Source organism: Amphiprion ocellaris, chromosome 3 (assembly GCF_022539595.1).
Source record: "Amphiprion ocellaris isolate individual 3 ecotype Okinawa chromosome 3, ASM2253959v1, whole genome shotgun sequence".
NCBI lineage: Eukaryota > Metazoa > Chordata > Actinopteri > Pomacentridae > Amphiprion > Amphiprion ocellaris.
This window is the reverse complement of record NC_072768.1, coordinates 22,025,770-22,045,554: the sequence shown is the minus strand read 5'-3', so window position 1 is coordinate 22,045,554 and position 19,785 is coordinate 22,025,770. Positions and strand designations below refer to the sequence as shown.

The window sequence follows — 19,785 nt, the reverse complement described above, 5'->3', positions numbered from 1 at the left end:
TATTGATCCCATACTGAAAACTGCAAACTTCTACACTCTCCCTAACTGATAGACGTGAAATAGCATCAGATTATGAGGATCTGAAGCTCTTTCACCACCACCACAGGCTGTGAAAGCTCCTGTTTGGAGGAGCCCTGAACATACTATAGACAGGTTTGAAAACATCTAAAAGTGCAACAGATCCTGTAACTTTAAGCCCAGTGAGTCAAACATTCTGCAAATCGCCTGCTAATGATCAGATGACGTCAGTTCCATTCACCAGTGGAGGTAATGAGTGTGGAGATGAATCAGTGGAAGATGATTCAGCCCAGGTCCATCTGTGGAACCACAGTTGAGTTGAGGTGTATTTCTTTTGATTATACTTGTGCTGCAGGAGCACACAGCAAATACTTTCCCTGTAGCATGTGTGTTAGAAATCATAGATAAACAAAAATTTTCAGGCTACTTTTAACTTTCAGATGTACCTCTGACAGCTTTGAAACCCTGTTTGTCTGTTGCCTTTGTAGTTTATGTAAAGTGTTTTGTGAAGCATCGACCTTTATTGTAAACCAATTTGATGAAGAACTTTACAAACACTGTAATAATGTGACTCTGGCCAGAAGCACCAGGTATCCTTTTTTCTGTGCGTCAGCTTTGATATTCCAGGCTGTTTGTATGACCTCACCAACTGGCAGAAGAGTACCACATCTCTCTCTCTCTCTTTTTCCCTCCCTCTGACTCCCTCTCTCTCTTTCCAACATCTAAATGTGTGGTAGAGTTTGAATAGAGCTTCTTTCTGCACTCCTACACAGGCAGGAGCGAGAGGCCCCTGGAGTCGCTGGCACTGGGAGCGCTGCAGCATCAACGGTACGTTTACAACTCACCACTGGAGACCCTGACAAGGAATATTGTGAGGAGGTTTTAGGACAAACTTTCACATTTCTTCCTCTGCTTGGGGGACAGGTAGTGATTCAGGTACTCAGATGCCAAATCGAAGGTAACTTTTTAAAGTTTGTTTTTCAACATGTAATGATAATTGAGAGGAATCACATTTGATAAGACTAAAATCTTCTTAGATTTTTAGTGTTCACTTCAGTCAGTTTTGTGATCTTCTTATTGTTGGAGTTGTGGGTTTTTCTTTATTTTTTGCTGAGTTTATTTGTTGGTGTAATTTCACTAGACTGTATTACTTGGTTGAAAATGTATATTTATATAGTATTTAGTAATAATACCACGGTTTGCACTCTGGGAGTTATCACTCTACTGTATTATCAGATGTAGTCAGTGTCTTAGTAATCAGGTCTTTTCTCTTTGCAGCAGTGTGTCCTACAGTTGGCTGTTTTCTAAATGATTTGATCAGTTCTTATATTCAGTGACTATTTACACCAGTGGTCTAACTGTTTGTGTCTCATTAGGCCTTTAAGCAGCCGCTCCACACTGTTTGCATGTCGGCCGATTGTAACCGCTTCAATCAAATAGCTATTTGTACTCCTCTTTTTGTTTGAAAAGTCACTTTTAGAGGTCTGAAAAGGTCAAATTACTCAGTAATTTCAAAAGCAAAAATTAGAGGAAATTCTAAAAAAAAATTATTTAGTAGGATACAACAGAAATGTCTGCCTTGTGATCCCTTAAATGTATCTCTAGTGTAGGTTCAACACTGATGTAGACTTCAGGCACTGCATGGAATAAGATTCTACAGCACTAGCTGTCTGTGACTTTATGACAGAGATCAAATTTATTACAACTTTTTATATGCAGGACACTGCGGTCTTGTCATTGCTTTGTAAAAATGAATCAATATATTGTCACACAAGGTCAGAAATGTGTTGTTTCCACATTTAATTCTTGAGACTTTGAGGTCTCAAATGGAAAGAAATTTCACTTTTGGACTGAAATTCTTGTTGGTTTTGATTGCAAACTGCTCCAATCAGTATTTGGCTAACAGAGTTTAAACACTGAGAAACAGTAACATCCTGTTACTATGGTTACATCAGGCTGCATGAGCACATGTTGTGAATTACATTTTTCAGATGTCAGCATAAAACTCAACTGACAAAGGGTTCAGTTAAATCAAATATCTTTACACTTTGCATTTAGAATAAACTCATATTTGAGACATTAGACGTTCTTATTCCAGCTATTAGTCATATGTGCCTGTGTGTATGTGTGTATGTGTGTGTGTGTGTGTCTGTGTGTCTGTGTGTGTGTGTTTGACACATTTCATGAACTAAAGTGCACATGCTGCCCGATCACATCTTTGATCTCAGGCTAGTGAGTATGTAGGCATGCACTAATGTACTCCTGAGCACCTGTGAATATGAATTTTTGCCCTCCACCCATTTCACTGTACAAGAGTCTGTGTGTGTTCTCAAACACAGGCCTTACAGTATGTGTCAGTAGTGGCGTATGTGCACACGCTCCCATGCGTTTTGCTTTAGCAGGGGCATCAGACGTGCGTTCCCACACATCCCCTTGCTGATCTATGAGTGTTGGTCTGTGTTCCTGTGTGTGTACATATCAATGTCGACTCTGTTCTGCTGCTGAGGGACTCTGGAGGGTTAGAGGAGAGTGGGTAGGTGGAGGGAGGAGGTGGTGAGCGGAGGGCTCCCCTGGATGCCCGCCTTGTGTTTACCTTGGCAGGGTCGCACCCCTCAATGCCCCGCCCCCATCCACTGCTGGAACAGACCAAGGCCTTATTGCCCTCTACCTCAGCTTGGAGCAGAACATACCACAGCAGCCGAACAGGGGAGCAGCAGCCACCCCACTGACTGAAAGGGCACACTGTGGAGAAAGGGCTGACCTGGCCTGGCCAGGTTGGCTCGCAAATACTGGTGCCACATTTTAAATGATGCATTTAAAGAGAACAGAGGATGTGCTCAATGGTGGGGTGGCATGGAGGCAAGGTTTTGGCTCGAGAAATGAGGGAGGGCTTTTGCCGGTGATTCCTGTGTTAATGCATTGTGACACAGTGAGCACAGTTGGATTGTTGGCTAGGTGTGACTGTCTTTGTTCATCACTGTAGGGACTACCCAGCTGTGACAGAAGACATTGTAATTTCATGTAAACGTATATTAGATATAAAGCTCTTGGGCAAAAGTACAGACATACTGAGGCATATGCAACTTCAACCCTTTGCCAAACATTCCCAAGTATACACTACTGTTCAAAAGTTTGGGGTCACCCAGGCAATTTCATGTTTTCCATGAAAACTCACACTTTTATTCATGTGCTAACATAACTGTACAAGGGTTTTCTAATCATCAATTAGCCTTTCAACATCATTACCTAACATAGTGTACCATTAGAACACAGGAGTGATGGTTGCTGGAAATGTTCCTCTGTATCCCTATGGAGATATTCCATTAAAAATCAGCCGTTTCCAGCTAGAATAGTCATTTACCACATTAACAATGTCTAGACTGTATTTCTGATTAATTTGACGCTATCTTCATTGAAAAAAAATGCTTTTCTTTTAAAAATAAGGACATTTCTAAGTGACCCCAAACCTTTGAACGGTAGTGTAATACATTGTAATTTCATGTAAACAGACATATGGAGGCATATCCTACTACAACCCTTTGTCAAACATTTCCAGGTATAAATAGACAAAAACATTTTTTAAGCTAAAATGTAGCTACAATGGCAGTCTACGAATCGTGTGTCACTGCACACAGAGTCACAGGCACCAACGACGTCACATTAAACTGACACATCTTTGAGAACACGTCTAACTCACTGCAGCAAGACCAGAAAAATCAGCTGCTGTTAAGCTGACATACGTCATGCTTTGCATTTGTAGGTTTCACATGTTATTAACTGATTGTTTGGGACATTGTTGACGACAGTGTGACTTTATGGCCAGACAGTAAATATGCAACCACAACAGAATGGAAATTTTCCACAAATAAAGTTTAAAAATGTCACTGGATTTTGCTGTTTCATAAATCAGAGCTGAAAGTTTATTCTCAACAATTTGAACAAACGTTCAACAGTCACAAACAGATTGTATTCATAGTCCCTTTCCTACAGTGACATCTTGAAGAATAATTTCATGAGAGCATGTAGTTGGAAGTAATTTGGAAACAGTAATAATGTGGTAACAAGCCAGAGAAGTTGAGCTGCAGCCTAACAAAGTTTGCAAAACCCTGAAAATACAGATTTAACCATAGAATGATTAGAAGCATTTGTAAATAATAGAGAAAAGTCCCAAAAAGCCAGAAGTCAGGAGTGAGTCAGAAACTCAACTCAAACAGCCAAAACAATAAAACATCAGTCAGATACTATATGTATTTGCAAATAGGTTCCGTCAATGGACGGATCATCACAGACTCGTGATTATTCCCGGGTGGATTCGTCCTTCTGTCTACATATGCTGTGTGGTATTTTGTGTTTCCTCCCAGACTGTGCCAACATTCACTTCCAGACAGATCATACACAGCAGCGCAAATATTAGTCCTACTGTACTGTATGTGCTGATCTGTGGAACTCTGAGAACGCTAGCGGCCCACGCACACACAAACAAATCCTCATTCATACAGCACGTTCCACACACAGATACACCTAGTGCGTCTGCATAAAGTTGTTATGCATTTCAGTGTACAAGATTGTGTTCTTTTATGCTGAGTCACTTGAAATACCAAAGGTCACTGCAGTTCTCTGTTGGTCTTTCACTAGGCTGCCATGCTGTGGTGACCATGAGCTTCAGGTTTATTGGCTGTAAATGTCTCTCTGTGGCTGTTTGGAATGAACGGGGAGCGTTCTGCAGCCCGTCCTGGGGCTCGTGAACGCAGCACAATGAGGGTTCAGTTGGGACTTGCAACAGTTTTGTATATTTGACTGCGTTGCACGTCACAGCAGTGGAAAGTTGAGGGAAAGTAAACAATGTGGTAATCAGGGTTTGACAGATGTGAGCTTGTGATACTGAAGCTGATATTTTTGAACGGAATGTGCCAGTTGCTGATATTTAATTATATTTATGGTCAAGTTTGACTTTTGTGACCTGAAAAAACTAGCAAACAAAAAGATCAGAAGCTGCATTTAGGTACCAAAGGAGAGTTAGGATTGTGAAATTCCAACATCCTGCCATCATGCTAACAAACAAAGTACAGCTGAATTAGTTTTACTGTTTTTTTTTTTTTTTTTAAAAGTACTGGACAAAGTGATTTTTTTTTCCTGGAAGAATGTTTAAAAGTATGTATCTGCACTACCAGTCAAAAGTTTGGACACACCTTCTCATTCAATGGTGTTTATTTAATTATTTTCTACATTGTAGATTAATACTGAAGACATCAAAACTATAAAAGAATACATATGGAATTATGTTATAAATAAAAAAGTGTTAATCTTCAGTATTAATCTACAATGTAGAAAATATTACAAATAAATACAAAGCATTGAATGATAAGGTGTGTCCAAACTTTTGACTGGTAGTGTATGTATGTATAAAAAAGTCAGGGCAACACAAATGTTGCTGTAACTCATCCTATGGTTCCACCCTCTTATTTAAGTAAAACCTATGTACAGGTGTCCCATTAAAAACAATCTGACCCCAGACAGTATTTGAATGCATCCACTATGTATACAGTGCATATAGGTTTTGCATTGTTAAACTAGCATACACACACAAAATAAGAGAAGTTTCGGTTGGAGGGAAAGCTCAGCTTTAACGTTCATTTATTCATTAGCTTTAAACAAATGGAAAAGCATTTGAGATGAATGAATCATACTTCTTCCCCACTGCCCAAACTTATTATAGCCCTAAACACATTTCCTGTGTCCAGAGACAGAGGGGCTTTCATTCCTCAGTAGGCATTTCCAAATGATACTAGAGACTCTTGACGTCCAGTTTCCATTTTAGCTGCTGAGGTTGACGCAATAAGCCGCTGCGCTGCATATCCTGGATTACACAGAGTATGAAAATACGTGTACAGGAGTTAGGAAAAAACACAGTGGCACACAGAGGCAGAGGAAATTGTGATAAATAAAACCACTCATTCACTCTGACACTTACGTCACTGTTCATTCACACAAATGGCCATTTCTGGTACAGATAAGTTAGAGAGTTTGTGTTAGTTTATATATGGTTTGTACTTGCTTTATTTGTTCTTTGCCAACTTTAACTCACGTATGATCAGAAAGAGATGAAAGGCTTGAAAAGTATATACTAAATATGTTTTCAACTCTGTCTTTTCCTTCATTAATCATTTTGTCAACACATACGTGATTCCAGTGTTGGGTATTTTGCAGGTAACAATGACCCCCCTGCTTCTGCTGTGTTTGTCTTTGCTGCCCTTCATCTCGGCAACAATATCATTTGAAGACCAAGATGGTAAGTGGAAACTATGAAAAAATCCAGTGGCAGTTGTTGCATTTCAGTATTATTTTTGTAGAAGAGTGCAATTAATGTGATCCTGGAGCTTTAATCTGTTTAAAGTAGTGGAGGGATCAGTTAATCCATTTCTCTGTTGTGTACACAATCTGATTAAAAGTTAATTATATGTGTTGCTAGTGTCCCAGCTAAGTCTGCTTTTCTCACGTTGCCCCTTTTTAATCATTTACCAGGGTAGATTTGTAGTGCAACACATTTTTAGAGATATAATTGTCCTGCAAATAAGTAGGAAACAGAGCAAAGTCATTCTAAGTAGACTTTTACGATTGTTTAATGAGTTTTAAAGACATTATTTCATGGGATCGATTGATTCAATTCTCCTTGAGTGAGTCATTTATTAATTAGAGATGCACTTGCTAATTTGACCCCTGACCTCAGTTGTTCTTGATGTTCAGATCAGGAAGTCAAATTTGGGAGAATATATGTGCAGGATAATTGAGAGACAACAATATAATTTTTTTTATACTGTGCCATAACCCATTGTTTACAAGAGAGTATGAGGCTTTACCAAATGTACATCAACACAGTGTATTAGATTGACTGTGCAAAAAAAAATCTAAACATAACATTTACCTACCTCCACCGCAGACGTGGATGGCACATTGCGTGTCAGCATCCCTGTGGAGATGCCTCTGCGTCCTCTGCTAGGAAGCAAAGTCGTGGTGCCATGTTACTTTCAGGACAACACCGTCAACGACCCCGGAGCCCCAACCATTGCCCCGCTCTCACACCGCATCAAATGGACCTACGTCACAAAGGAGAAAGTCAGCACAATCCTGGTGGCATCAGAGGGAAAGGTTCAAGTGGAGACAGAGTATTTGGACAGAGTGACAATGGTCAACTACCCGCTGGTGCCCACTGATGCCACCATGGAAATGACAGAACTGAGGTCCAAAGATTCTGGCACCTACCGGTGCGAAGTGATGCATGGCATCGAGGACAACTATGACTCTGTGGATATCCAGGTTCAGGGTAAGCTACTGAAACAGTTCAGTTCACTACAATGAGCTATAACAATAGTATCATCACCGTTTATCCGAAAACCTAATTCCCTCAAAGAGTTCTCAAACTGAAAGTTAACAGGAGTTTCTTTTTACACCTCCATAAGCTCGCCTCTAGAAACAGCATTTCTGCTTGTTTTTTGATTGGGTTTGCATGAAAAAAAGTAAGGCTGTGAAAGCATTCTTGGGCAGAAGGGCATTTCTTCAGATTACCTCTACTCACTATGTCTATCTCACAGGAATTGTGTTCCACTACCGGGCCATCTCCACCCGTTACACTCTGACATTTGAGAAGGCCAAGGCAGCCTGTATCCAGAACAGTGCCACCATTGCTACTCCAGCCCAGCTCCAGGCTGCCTATGATGATGGATATCACCAGTGTGATGCTGGATGGCTTTCTGATCAGACTGTCAGGTAGTATTCATTATCCATTATTATTATTACACAATAAAGATACATTGTTTACAAGCTTTACAGGTGCTTGTAGCTGGGTGACAGAGCCAGGCTAGCTGTTTCTTTCATCTAAATCTTATGCTAAGCTAGGCTAACTATTAGTAGCTGGCTTTAGCATCATATTTAATATCAGAGATCAGTCAGTTAAAGCTCAGTGAAAGAACTGATCAATTAATCAGACTCTGTTGACTGAAATCTTTCTCGTCTCCTGAAGATACCCCATCCATGAGCCACGGGACCGTTGCTATGGTGACAAGGAAACCTTCCCCGGTGTGAGAACTTATGGCGTGAGAGACGTCAACGAGACCTACGATGTGTATTGTTTTGCAGAGAAGATGTCAGGTATGCTCATCAAACATGGGCAGCAACAAAAGCTACCTGACCCACATGAAAGCTCTATAACATAAACCCGACTGCATACGTCATTGTGTTCTCCTGCCCTCCTCAACCCTCTCTCCTCCCAGGCAGAGTCTTCTACTCCATGTCTGTAGAGAAGTTTACCTTCTATGAAGCAGGAGATCAGTGCGCCAAACTGGGTGCCAGACTCGCCACTACTGGAGAGCTTTACCTTGCCTGGAAAGGAGGCATGGATGTGTGTAATGCTGGGTGGCTGGGCGACAGGAGCGTACGTTATCCCATCAACATCGCCAGGCCTCAGTGTGGAGGGGGGCTCCTGGGAGTGAGAACCGTCTACCTGTTCCCCAACCAGACAGGATACCCCTACCCAGACTCTCGCTATGATGCCATCTGCTTTCAGGGTAAATTCCTTCTGAGGACTTTCAGATACTCATATGTTGACTGATGAATTTTCAGTGCATTCTGGGGGCTTGTTTGTGATACGACAGCTGTCTGGTAATGGTTATTTAAGCGTATACAGACAGGTGATGAAGACGGGATTGCTTAGTCATATCTGGAAAAGCAAACATTTGATCCTCCTTGAAACAGCACTGACTGACAAAGTTGAGATACTCAAACACTGCAAGAAAATGTTTTTTACTCAACAAAAATAGCAATAGCTGCATTATTCTTCTTTTGCCTCAGGAGCTAGAACTTCCACCATTAGCAGAAATAGCTTGTTGGAGTTTTGAATAACAGTCCTCCAGTCTGTGATAATGGCTTGCTGAAACGTTTGACTGTTCTTGCTTCAAAAATCCTTCAGTTGCCAGTTGATGGATTTGAAAGTGTGAGAAATGTGGGCAGTGTACTTGCTATGTGACTTACATGACTGGTTTGTTCTTTTTTTTTTTTTTAAACTAAAAACAATAAAAATGAGCACAAAATTGTAACTTCATGTAGCATTTGTATTTGAGCACACCTCCTTTATCTATAGACACTGTTTCAAAAAGGATCGTTTGCCTGCTCATATATGCGGAAAAAATCAACAATTTCCATTAGACACACTTTTTTTTTAACATGACTGTATTATTGTGTTAAAATGGGTTTTCTGAAATGTCAGACGTCTTTGTGAATTGGAAGTATAAATATCTATCCTTGCTTCTTGACTGCCAAGGACATAAAACGATGTCAATCATTCCCTCTTGTCTCCACAGCTGGTGAGGATGGAGGTGTGGTGCCTGAGAGGACCACCCCCTTCCCCGACATCATCAACATGACACCAGCCCCTGGACTCTTTCCAAGCAGCACCACTTCGGCTGGGCATAAGGAGAGTAGGTCTGGAGGAGTGGACACTTTCTCCCCACGACCCATCCCACCCAGTGTGACAGACACAGTGACCCCTGTGATCCGTGAGCCTGGACTGGGTCTCACAGATATATATGCTGCCATGGCTCCCACCGGTAAGTTGATAATGCACGTTAAAAATACGTTTTAGAGCAGTGCTGTAAAATGACCCAACAGCAAAAGACGATTGTAGAAGAACAGCTTCAGTGTAACTCAAACACAATATTTCCTGTTAAGCATCAACATCTCAACAACAAATTAAATAAGAAGCAGAAAGTCAGCTTTTTTACTTAGATGCACCATCTCCCACAGTCTTCTCACGTGTTGCTTGCCATTTGTCTGTTGCCCATAAATCCCAGTGCCATGATTGGCTAACTTGATATGACATCTAAGTGCAGGCAAGACAGGACTTGACCAAGGAGGGAAAATGAAAAAGATAAAATGAGATAACCTTTTCACCCCTCCTTCTCCTCTCAGGTGTGGTGTTCCACTACCGACCCATCACCGGTCGATACACTCTGACCTTTTTAGAGGCTCAGCAGGCTTGCCAGAATATTGGGGCGGTCATTGCCAGCCCTCCACAGCTGCAGGCAGCCTTTGAGAAAGGGCTACACCAATGTGATGCTGGCTGGCTGCGCGACCAAACCGTCCGGTGAGCTGGTTACAGATTTTAAATAACAAAGTAGAATTTTTTTCATGCAAAAATGTATGATTTTGTTCTTGGCTTCTTATGGCAACCCCAATGATGACATCAGATTGATTAAAAATTCTTAAAGATCCTGGCTGTTGATGAGATGGATGGGTTGTTTTAAATTTACAAGAATCACTACAAAGCAAGTCCATCATATGCTGCACTGACACTCCCTTTCATGCTTAGGTATCCAATTGTGTCACCCAGAGATAACTGTGCTGGTAATCTGCCACACCTTCCAGGAGTCCGATCCTACGGCCTTAGACCGGCCACTGAGCGCTATGACGTATTCTGTTATGTGGAACGTCTCAGAGGTCAGAAGCATTAAGACTAAAGTCCTGAGATCAAGTCACTAGAATGCACATTTAAAGGAACCTTTACAATCTACAAACTTGCCTGATTACTGCAGTCATGTTTGCACTGTTCTGAATGTTGGTGTATTATTCTGTCTGTCAGGTGAGGTCTTCTTCACCAGCGACTATGACAGTTTCTCCTACGAGGAGGCTGTGCAGCACTGTCAGAAACTCAACACCACCCTGGCTGCCCCTGGGCAGCTGTATGCTGCCTGGAATCAAGGACTTGACAAGTGTCGTCCAGGCTGGCTGATGGACCGCAGTGTCCGTTACCCCATCACAACCCCCAGGTCTCACTGTGGTGGTGGCCAGGTGGGAGTCCACATCATCTATGCATTCCCCAACCAGACAGGCTTCCCGGATGAGCATTCACGCTATGACGCCTACTGTTTTAAAGGTAGGAATGGGTTAGGGTTGGTTGAATTTACATGTGAAAATAAAAATGCTATCAGCTACAGTTCTTCTGCACTTACTGTGCACAGCAGCATAGGAGGACTGTAGATGGGCACAGCCAGAGTACCAGCTACAGGGCAACCAGAGGCTTTTATAATTTTATTGCCAGAAATTTTTTGGCCTTTTTGCCTATATTATTGTGAACAGTGGAGAAAGAGACGGAATACATGGGGAGAAGAGTCGGGGAAAGACACACAGTAAATGGCAATGGGTTAGACTCCATGACCACTGCATTAGGGACTATAGGCCCTGTTTATGGGTCAACCTGTCGAGCTAGAGGGCCGCCCATAAATTTGGGTTTTTATTGATGTGTGATCCATGCATGAGGGTGGTAAATGACTGATTCACTTTGATTAAAATACCAGCATGCATGCCATCAAAGTTTGGCAGTACAGAATCTTGAACCTCCCTCACTTTAACTCAAAGAGGAAAAAAAAAATCTCTTCTTGATGCCAGTGGCAGAAAATCAAACATGAGAACAATCCTCACCTTCTGTGGAGCTAAACGCAGGCAGCAGTGGCAGCTACTTTTCTTATTCTTATTGTTCAGATTTTCATTAACAGCAATCATAGTTGATAAAAGCTAAATCAGGTGCTCTGTAAATGATGTATCTGTTGTTTTTGACCACCATGGTGTAGTTAACATTCTGAGTGCAGTTTATTTGAATAAAAGGAATTGACTTACAAAAATACACATATGGATAAATATTTGGTGGATATCTTAAGGCATTGAGCTACACTGTAGGATAAATAATAAAGAACCTAAAAATAAAGCTGGCTGAAAGCAATGCATTTATGGTTGAAATAGTGTTTATGTGTTGCTGAGGTATTGTAACGTTTGTGATTCCGTTTTCAATGTGACAAGATATTGTACTTTGCTGTGACAGCAACATGAATGAAATATTTGTGTTAGCAGTGGGCACAGCACACGTTTTGACATACCACTATATGTTGGGTTTGCTGTACTGTTTTTGTCAAAAATGACCCTATTTCTTCATAATTGAATCTGTTACCTAACTTTTTCCTTTGCAGCTGAATTTCCTGTTGTTCATGCTGAAAATGAAACCAGTGTAGACCTGACAATAGTGGCTGTGGATGTTATCAACAAGACAACAGTCACAGTTGATCACTTTGCTCCCACTGGTAAGACAGATACATGGAATTTGTCCATTTAAATCCTTATTAATATTGTCATTAACATTTAAAGACTTTTTGACAAGAAGCAAGCAAACAGTTTCCCATTCTGGTGGTTTTCAATTTGAACTGTGAAGTTTCCAAACACAGACAATGTTGAACTGCTTTGCTCTAATAATTTGTCTTGTTTGCTTTTAGTTGAGACTACTGTAGACTACAACGAAACTGAAACCCACGTAATTATTACTGAAACTGAGTTTATCAACAAGACAACCGTCACAACTCAACAAGTTGCTCCTGCTGGTAAGACTGCTGGTATTCACCGTGTGAAATTAAACTGTCTTCATCTTTCTCTCTCGACGTCAATGTTTTACAGTAACCAAAATGGATGTTTTCTGTCCATGTAAAAGTGGCCACAAATAAAAGAATTACGTTCTGCTTTATGGTAACATTTTTATTATATATGATCTTTTTACAGGGATTATAATTTGTAAGCAATGGTCTTATAGGTTTAAAAAAAAAAAAAACAACATTTATACCAGGAACAAAAATGGATCCAGAAATATGAAAATCTGGTAAATGGTGTTATTTTGGTGCATAACAAAAAAATTAGCCCTTTCAATCATGCCGGTGGTTTTGGAATAAGAGTCAGTAATAAGGTTTCAGGTTGTGAAAGGTCCTGTTGGCTGGATAAACCATTTGACTAATAGCTGCAGATGATTTGGACCAAAATACTCTTTGAAATAAAAAAAACATTTTAAATATTTTATTACCAATTATGACTGCAAATTTGGTTGCTTGTTAAAAAGTCAGAAACCCATGAGATTTAATTAGTGGATTAACAGCACTTTTGGCTGCTTTATTACGAAACAGAAAGAATAAACACCAGACAATGGGATTTCTCTCAACCTGGCAAACCAAACGTTCTTCCTAAAATGAACTATAACTGATCTATAAAGCATAAGTAAATAATTTAGTAACTATTAATGAAGACATAGGTAACATTTTAGAAGCCCTTTATAAAGAACATTGTGTTAGAAAGTGGTGATGATAATTCCAGAAAAAGTGAACACATATTTATCTTTCTTATTTAAGATATAACAAAGTATTTAATGCGGTCCTTCCTGGATTCTCCAACAGTGAGACCAGTTTTACCTCCACCTCCAGTTGATGTGTCCGGCTCTGGGTCAGCTGATCATTCAGCCAGTGGAGAGATCTCTGGGGAGTCTGGAACGTCCAGCACCAGTGGTGAAGCATCTGGGTCAGGGCAGGGCGTCATCTTCAGCGGACACACTGATGTCTTCTCTGGAGACCAGTCAGGCTCTGGATATCCACAGGAGGCCGAAGGAGGAAGTTCTGTCATCTTCACATCTGGAGATGCGGGTAGTGCATCTGGATCTGGATCTGTTGAAGGGTATGACAGACAACATTCTGGCTCTGGTATATCAGGATCAGGTTTTGCCAGTGGAAGTGGAGACATCAGTGGAGAATCAATGATCATCATGGTTGATGGAAAGATGGTGGAGGTGTCAAAAACCCACCAAACATCCACTGAACAGGAGCTTGGCCAGGGCGGCATTGATACCAGTGGGGGCTTCTTGGAATCAAGTGTGTCTGGATCAGGAGGTATGTCTGGGTCAGGCTTCAGTGGGTTTTCTGGCGTTTCATTTGTCGACCACAGTGCCATTGACCTAACAGTCCAGCCATCTGGGGAGCAAGAGGTGTCCGGATATCACCCCTTTGGATCAGGGTTCCGTGGTGGTTTCCCAAGTAGTTTTCCATCTGGTGTTTCAGGCAGTGGCTCTGCCTCTGGAGACTCTTACCAGCATCGTGGTGATGTCATCTACATAACAGATGATGAGATGATAGAGATGACTGTATCACCACTGGAACGCCAGCCTGAGCAGGGTCGGGGTGTGGTAGAGGTAAGCGGGGAGGGAAGTGGGTCAGCGATCCACCATGAATTCAGCGGCAGCTTCCATCTCTCAGGAAGTGGAGTTCCTCATGAAAGACCAACTGCTGAGGGACTCTCTATCGCCCTGCCGCCTAGTTCTACGATGACTCACACAGAGTACATTGCCTCTCTTGGCCAATCTGGACTTGGGGAGATTGGTCAGGAAGAGGCCACTCCAGCAGTAGTGACTCCAGACGCAGCCTACACCAGCCCAACCACAGCACCATCTGTGTCATTCGCAACTCCTGCTGTTGTGGAGCAGCCTGAAGTAGTGGAAGGTAGGGGGTTTAGGTGTTTACTTTGCTTGACTTCTGCTGCTGATATAATACTGTATAGCAAAATAACCTGTCATGCTCATGTGATCAGCATTTGTCTGTAACTGTACAAATAATCAAAATGGTAAATATGTATATATATATATATATATATATATATATATATATATATATATATATATATATATATATATATATATATATATATATATATATATATATATATATGTACTTTGCTCTCTTTTCTGTCAGCTTCTGTAGACCTCTGTGATCCAAACCCTTGTGGTTCAGGAACCTGCTCTGTGCAGGGAGACATCGCTGTGTGTCAGTGTCCTACTGGTTTCACTGGTGATGACTGTTCAACACGTGAGTACCAACCCACAGCACACTGAACATTATGTTTCAACGCCACAGGGCTGAAAAAATAGAAGGAATCAGATGCCAATTTAGATATTCTGCCTTTCGTCTATTTTAAAGTCTTTTGTCCAAATTTGTGTGTAGCTTTGCAGGGCTGTGCTGAGGGCTGGTTGGAGTTCATGGGCAACTGTTACCTCCATTTTGCGGAAAGAGACACCTGGTCTGAGGCAGAGCAACGCTGTCAGGAGCTCAACGCCCACCTGGTCAGCATCAGCTCCCAGGAGGAGCAGCAGTTTGTCAACTGTGAGTGGCTGATTGAGCGCAATTGAATGATCTTCCTTTTACATAACATGTCAAAGACTGATCATAGTGTTTGTTGGTGGGACTCTGATCAGGGATCCTATCCTAGCATCATTTATGGGGACAACATGTTTCATTTGTTATAAAGGTCAAATCTCTTTGTTTTTGCTACACAGCCAATGGTCAGGACTACCAGTGGATTGGACTTAATGACAAAGATGTACAGAATGAGTTCCGCTGGACAGATGGCAGTCCTCTGGTGAGTTTGGTTGGGGATTTTTGACCATTCAGTTGTGTACTCAGGAGGTCGTAGCAACTACATCACTGTCTAACCTAATGCGTCTGACTTATTGCTTTTCTTTGCTACTGTAGGAGCAGCTGTTGTAGAAATACCACTTTTTACTTCATATTAAAGTTGCTCATTGACTAATTATGTATTTACTGAGATACTGTTTGTATAATGTTCTGCTCAGACTTTTGAGAACTGGAGGCCTAACCAGCCAGACAACTACTTCAACTCTGGGGAGGATTGTGTTGTGATGATCTGGCACGAGGGCGGACAGTGGAATGATGTGCCTTGCAACTACCACCTTCCCTTCACCTGCAAGACTGGACCTGGTCAGTTTTAAGGGTTGGATGCAGAGCATACAGTTGGGTTACTAAAAACCTTCTGTGGTTGAAAAAAAAATCCCAATCAGTGCCGCTAACCAGTGAGATAAAATGTGTAGCTCAATGGCTAAACCACAGCATTATCTACACTGATTCCCAACACATCTTCACGAACTGCAAGACACTATGGATAAATGTCAAAGTGCTTAAAAAAAAAAAGACACGTTTAAATAATTGAGTTTGTCTGTTTGAGTAGTAAAAGAAAATGCAAATATATATTGTGATTTTTGCATTAGACCAAAATGAAATTCTGAATGGGGTCATGAGACAAACATGAAGCAGCAACTTTGATGAGGACAAACTTTGTGAACCCTCAACTGTCACTGAACATTGTTGGCTAATTAATGATTAATTTTAAACTGTCCTGTCTGACAGTGATGTGTGGAGCTCCCCCAGAGGTGGAACACGGCCGACCGATGGGCAGCAGCAGACAGCGCTACCCCGTCAACTCCATAGTCCGCTACCAGTGTGATGCAGGCTACACACAGCGCCACCTGCCTGTCATACGCTGTCTGACAAATGGACAGTGGGAAGAGCCACAAGTGGAATGTACAGAAGGTAAGCTAATAAGGAAATTCTGAAATATAGATTTGTGTACTGTACATTTTATGCCTTCAGTACAGAGCTGAGTGAAGAGAGAAGGGAGGCCCATGCTGCAAACGGCCTGGTCGGGCACAAAGCGGAGACATAGTTTATTATCAACACCTCAACCAGTAGGATACGTTGGTGTCCCTGGTGCTTATTTTGAATCTATTGATGGACAAGAAATAGAGAACCCAGAACACTGGAGAAGATTTAAACCTTGAAACGAATGGGGCGTCATTGTGTGTGTGAAAGTCAGTGTCAGTAAGCCAGGTGTAATATTTTGTGCACACCTCCTGCGGTGCTAACATTTCAGCACTGCACTGATGAAGAGCCCATGGCAGCTTCTGAAACAGATCCTTCAGCCACACCACTCCCTTGCAGGGTCATTTATAAGTCTTTTGGCAACTCATGTTTACATGATGTCATCAGTATGCGTATCTTTTCTCCCCCCAGCCGGCGCCAACAGTAACCGGCTACACAAAAGGTCCCTCAGGAGAAGAAGTAGAGGGGTCAGCAGCCGACAGGAACAGAGGAAACTCCACTGAGCGGAACTGAAAGGACATACAACAGAGAGCCACAAAGGACCCCTCTTGTAAAGAAGCATGGACTCCAATGCAAATGCCCGACCAAAAAGATAGCTTTCCCTACCATGTATATGCACACACTGAAGCACATTTAGACAGTGATAGTGTAACTGACAGATGTTTTGGATCTTTGAGTGTCACCCTGCACCTTCTCAAGGCAGTTTTTCTTTGTATTTATAATTTATAACTGCAATCCAGTATTTGAAATTACTATCTCAATGCACATGTTAATCTTTTCTGCAATCAGTTGCCAGCACTGCACAAAGGGTAAGGTCAATAAAATTGACAAACAGGGATACAAGAGGCTGAAGAGTAACACACAAAGTCCAAAACAGCCCAGTAAAAGTATTATAGGTTCCCTGAAGTCAAACACATTGTTACTATAGATTTTTGCTATATTTTTAGGGTATTTTTATAGATCTGTGTTTCTTAGCATTTGTTTTATTTTTTCTTTATTTAGTCTCAGAGTCTTAAGACAACATCTGTGAACTTCAAACGGCTGAGACCAACAGTTTTTTACATTCTAGGCCAACACAGTGATTATCAAACTTTTTAGTTGTGACATTGATGCGTGATACAATATGGCTGTTTCATCGGATTTGTCAGGCTTCCAAAAATCTGAGCCAAAGCAGTAATGAACACATAATGTATTATATATGAGTCGTCATTCGTGCCCTTAAAATGATTCTGTCACAACCTGAAGTTTGACGTCCACTGTGCTGCGACACCAACACAGTATCAGATGTACTGATAAGATTGTGCTGTTCCATTTAATGATCAATAGAAATCCAAGTTCAAGATATGATTAAAGTGCAACAAACCTGGATTGAAATTGTCAGCACTCATGCACTTTTGAGGTTTTCACTCACGTCTGTGCTAATTATTTGAATCCAGTGCACCTTAAGCTGTTTAATAAAAGAAAAAGAAAATCCTCATCTGTAGCAAAATGTGACGAGGAAACCAGCAGCAAGTGTGATCTGATACTGCCGGGACGATGCACAAGGCCACGTCTCTGGGTCATGTGAAGCTGTAAAAGATGAACATCCAGTTTTGCAGGTCGGAGTTTTTATTTGTCACCTCTCGAAATCAATCCATGACCTCTGTCAACACACTGATATGAGAATCATGGATGTAATTTCTAACTGTATATATTCTCACTGTTATTCTCTGAACAGCAGGATCTGTCAATAACTTACACAGAGCAGACAATTTAATAGTTTATTAGATTTATTCATCAACCTGTTTACTGATTTGTTAGTTAAATTAACTGGATTTTGTACTTATAAATTACCAACCAAATGGACCTGACTGGTTTGACAGCAACTGTACAGAAGAAGACACAAATTGGTTATGTTTTGGTTTTTTTTGTTTCATTAAAGCATCTTTGTGGAGGTTTCTGTCTGTGTGTCAGCAACAGAAATGTGCTCCTTAAAAACCTGAGAAGTTAGAAGCTGTGAAAGGAGTAGAAAATATGAGGATGATGGGGAGAAGACTGAGGTGGACGGGGGGCTGTAAAATGTTGACCATGACCTTTTAAGGTCAAGATTTGTTTTAACTCTGAGTGCAGATAGATACTGTAGTCCTTATCTGACTTCACATAGAACAACCCATAAACACTGAGTCTCTCACAGAGACACACACAGATTCAGTAAACATTACGGAATATGAAAGATGAGACAACCTCGGTATACCACAACACAAAGTGCCTTGCTTTTTTCAGATTCTAGACAAACAAATACACGAATGAAGTCAATTTGGATGCTCCTACTGTGTACTGGAGTTTGTACAGAATAATCTCAAATTTCAACATTAGGCAAACACGACAAGTAATGATGTAGAGGACAGCTGAAGGAAATCATTGAGCTACAAATAAATGTGTGTCTGTATCAGTGTTTGCCAATTTACCGATTCCTCAACAAAACTAAACAAAATAAACCAAAATATGAGTAACGTCTCACACAGACATCATGTCTGTTGTGACCTTGTTCAGATCCCGAATCCTGATGTGAACATGCAGTATACTGTACTGTGCAGTACCAAATAAAACTTGGAATCATGTGTCTCTGTGAAATCCTTGTCAAAGTGTGCAAACCTGTCACCTTTCAACCCAACAATCACTGACATTTTGTGTTAAGCTACTGTAACGGCTCTTTGCACTGTATGTTAGTCAACTTATGAAAATTATGTTGTTTTCTGGAAATATATTTCCCTGCGGCAGTTAAATTTGAGGTAAACTCTCAAGAGCCAGAGGCACAAACCTGGCTTTTAGTTTGTTTTTGCCTTCCTGTGGAACCCAGAAGTGAAAAAACACACAATAAATAGCTCCTTCATCAGCCTCTACAGCGACTACCTTCATCACTGCAGCCCCTGCAAACAGATCTGCTCTGTGTGTGTGTGTGTGTGTGTGTGTGTGTGTGTGTGTGTGTGTGTGTGTGTGTGTGTGTGTGTGTGTGTGAGACAAACAGGGAGAGTAGTGCTGCATGTATATTAGGTTAAGTGTGGTTGCGTGTTTATATGCATCTATGTGATGTGTACGTCTCTGTAGTCACACAGTCCATATGTGTGCAGTAATCTGAGGTGTGTGTGCAGTCGTGTAACGTGTGTGTGTGTGTGTGTGTGTGTGTGTGTGTGTGTGTGTGTGTGTGTAGTGTGTGTACACTCATGCTTGGCCAGCAGGTGTAAATAGGATGTGTTTATAAACCTGCTGGCCATATAATCACTAGGACTTCTGTTCATACCCGGATGTAGGAGGGTGTAGCGACGTGCTGGACTCCACTCATCTAAAAGTGCATCATGTCCAGACAGGCTGGCGTGTGTTAGCTTTACGTACAGTGGCCGTTTTGTGCGGGTCAGTAACCCATCTCACCCCTCTACCCTGGCATTCCTGTTCGAACAGTAAGGCAAACTGTATTGCCAGTATGTGAACGCCT

The 19,785-nt window shown here is 41.4% G+C and overlaps 1 protein-coding gene across 2 annotated transcripts; it reads left to right on the top strand.

Annotated features, from left to right (window-relative positions):
• Positions 1 to 711: 711 nt before the first annotated feature.
• acanb (aggrecan b) lies at positions 712 to 18,913 on the top strand. Of its 2 annotated transcripts, none has more exons than XM_023272636.3 (19): positions 712 to 846; positions 6,226 to 6,307; positions 6,956 to 7,339; positions 7,608 to 7,782; positions 8,036 to 8,163; positions 8,286 to 8,579; positions 9,372 to 9,617; positions 9,979 to 10,153; positions 10,379 to 10,506; positions 10,649 to 10,942; positions 12,030 to 12,140; positions 12,330 to 12,434; positions 13,272 to 14,363; positions 14,613 to 14,726; positions 14,862 to 15,020; positions 15,194 to 15,276; positions 15,491 to 15,635; positions 16,062 to 16,244; positions 16,725 to 18,913. In XM_023272636.3, the coding sequence occupies exons 2-19, from the start codon at positions 6,232 to 6,234 to the stop codon at positions 16,814 to 16,816; spliced, it is 3,984 nt and encodes a 1,327-aa protein (XP_023128404.2). In that variant the 5' UTR covers positions 712 to 846; positions 6,226 to 6,231; the 3' UTR covers positions 16,817 to 18,913. The 2 variants fall into 2 exon arrangements, with proteins under 2 accessions (XP_023128404.2, XP_035805158.2); XM_035949265.2 differs by lacking the exon at positions 712 to 846 and adding an exon at positions 901 to 976.
• Positions 18,914 to 19,785: the final 872 nt, after the last annotated feature.

Excerpts from the sequence above, each read along its gene's own strand:
- acanb (XM_023272636.3), top strand. The coding sequence starts at position 6,232 with ATGACCCCCCTGCTTCTGCTGTGTTTGTCTTTGCTGCCCTTCATCTCG. Across the intron at positions 7,783-8,035 it reads CTTTCTGATCAGACTGTCAG|ATACCCCATCCATGAGCCAC; the intron begins GTAGTATTCATT and ends CGTCTCCTGAAG. Across the intron at positions 10,943-12,029 it reads TGACGCCTACTGTTTTAAAG|CTGAATTTCCTGTTGTTCAT; the intron begins GTAGGAATGGGT and ends TTTCCTTTGCAG.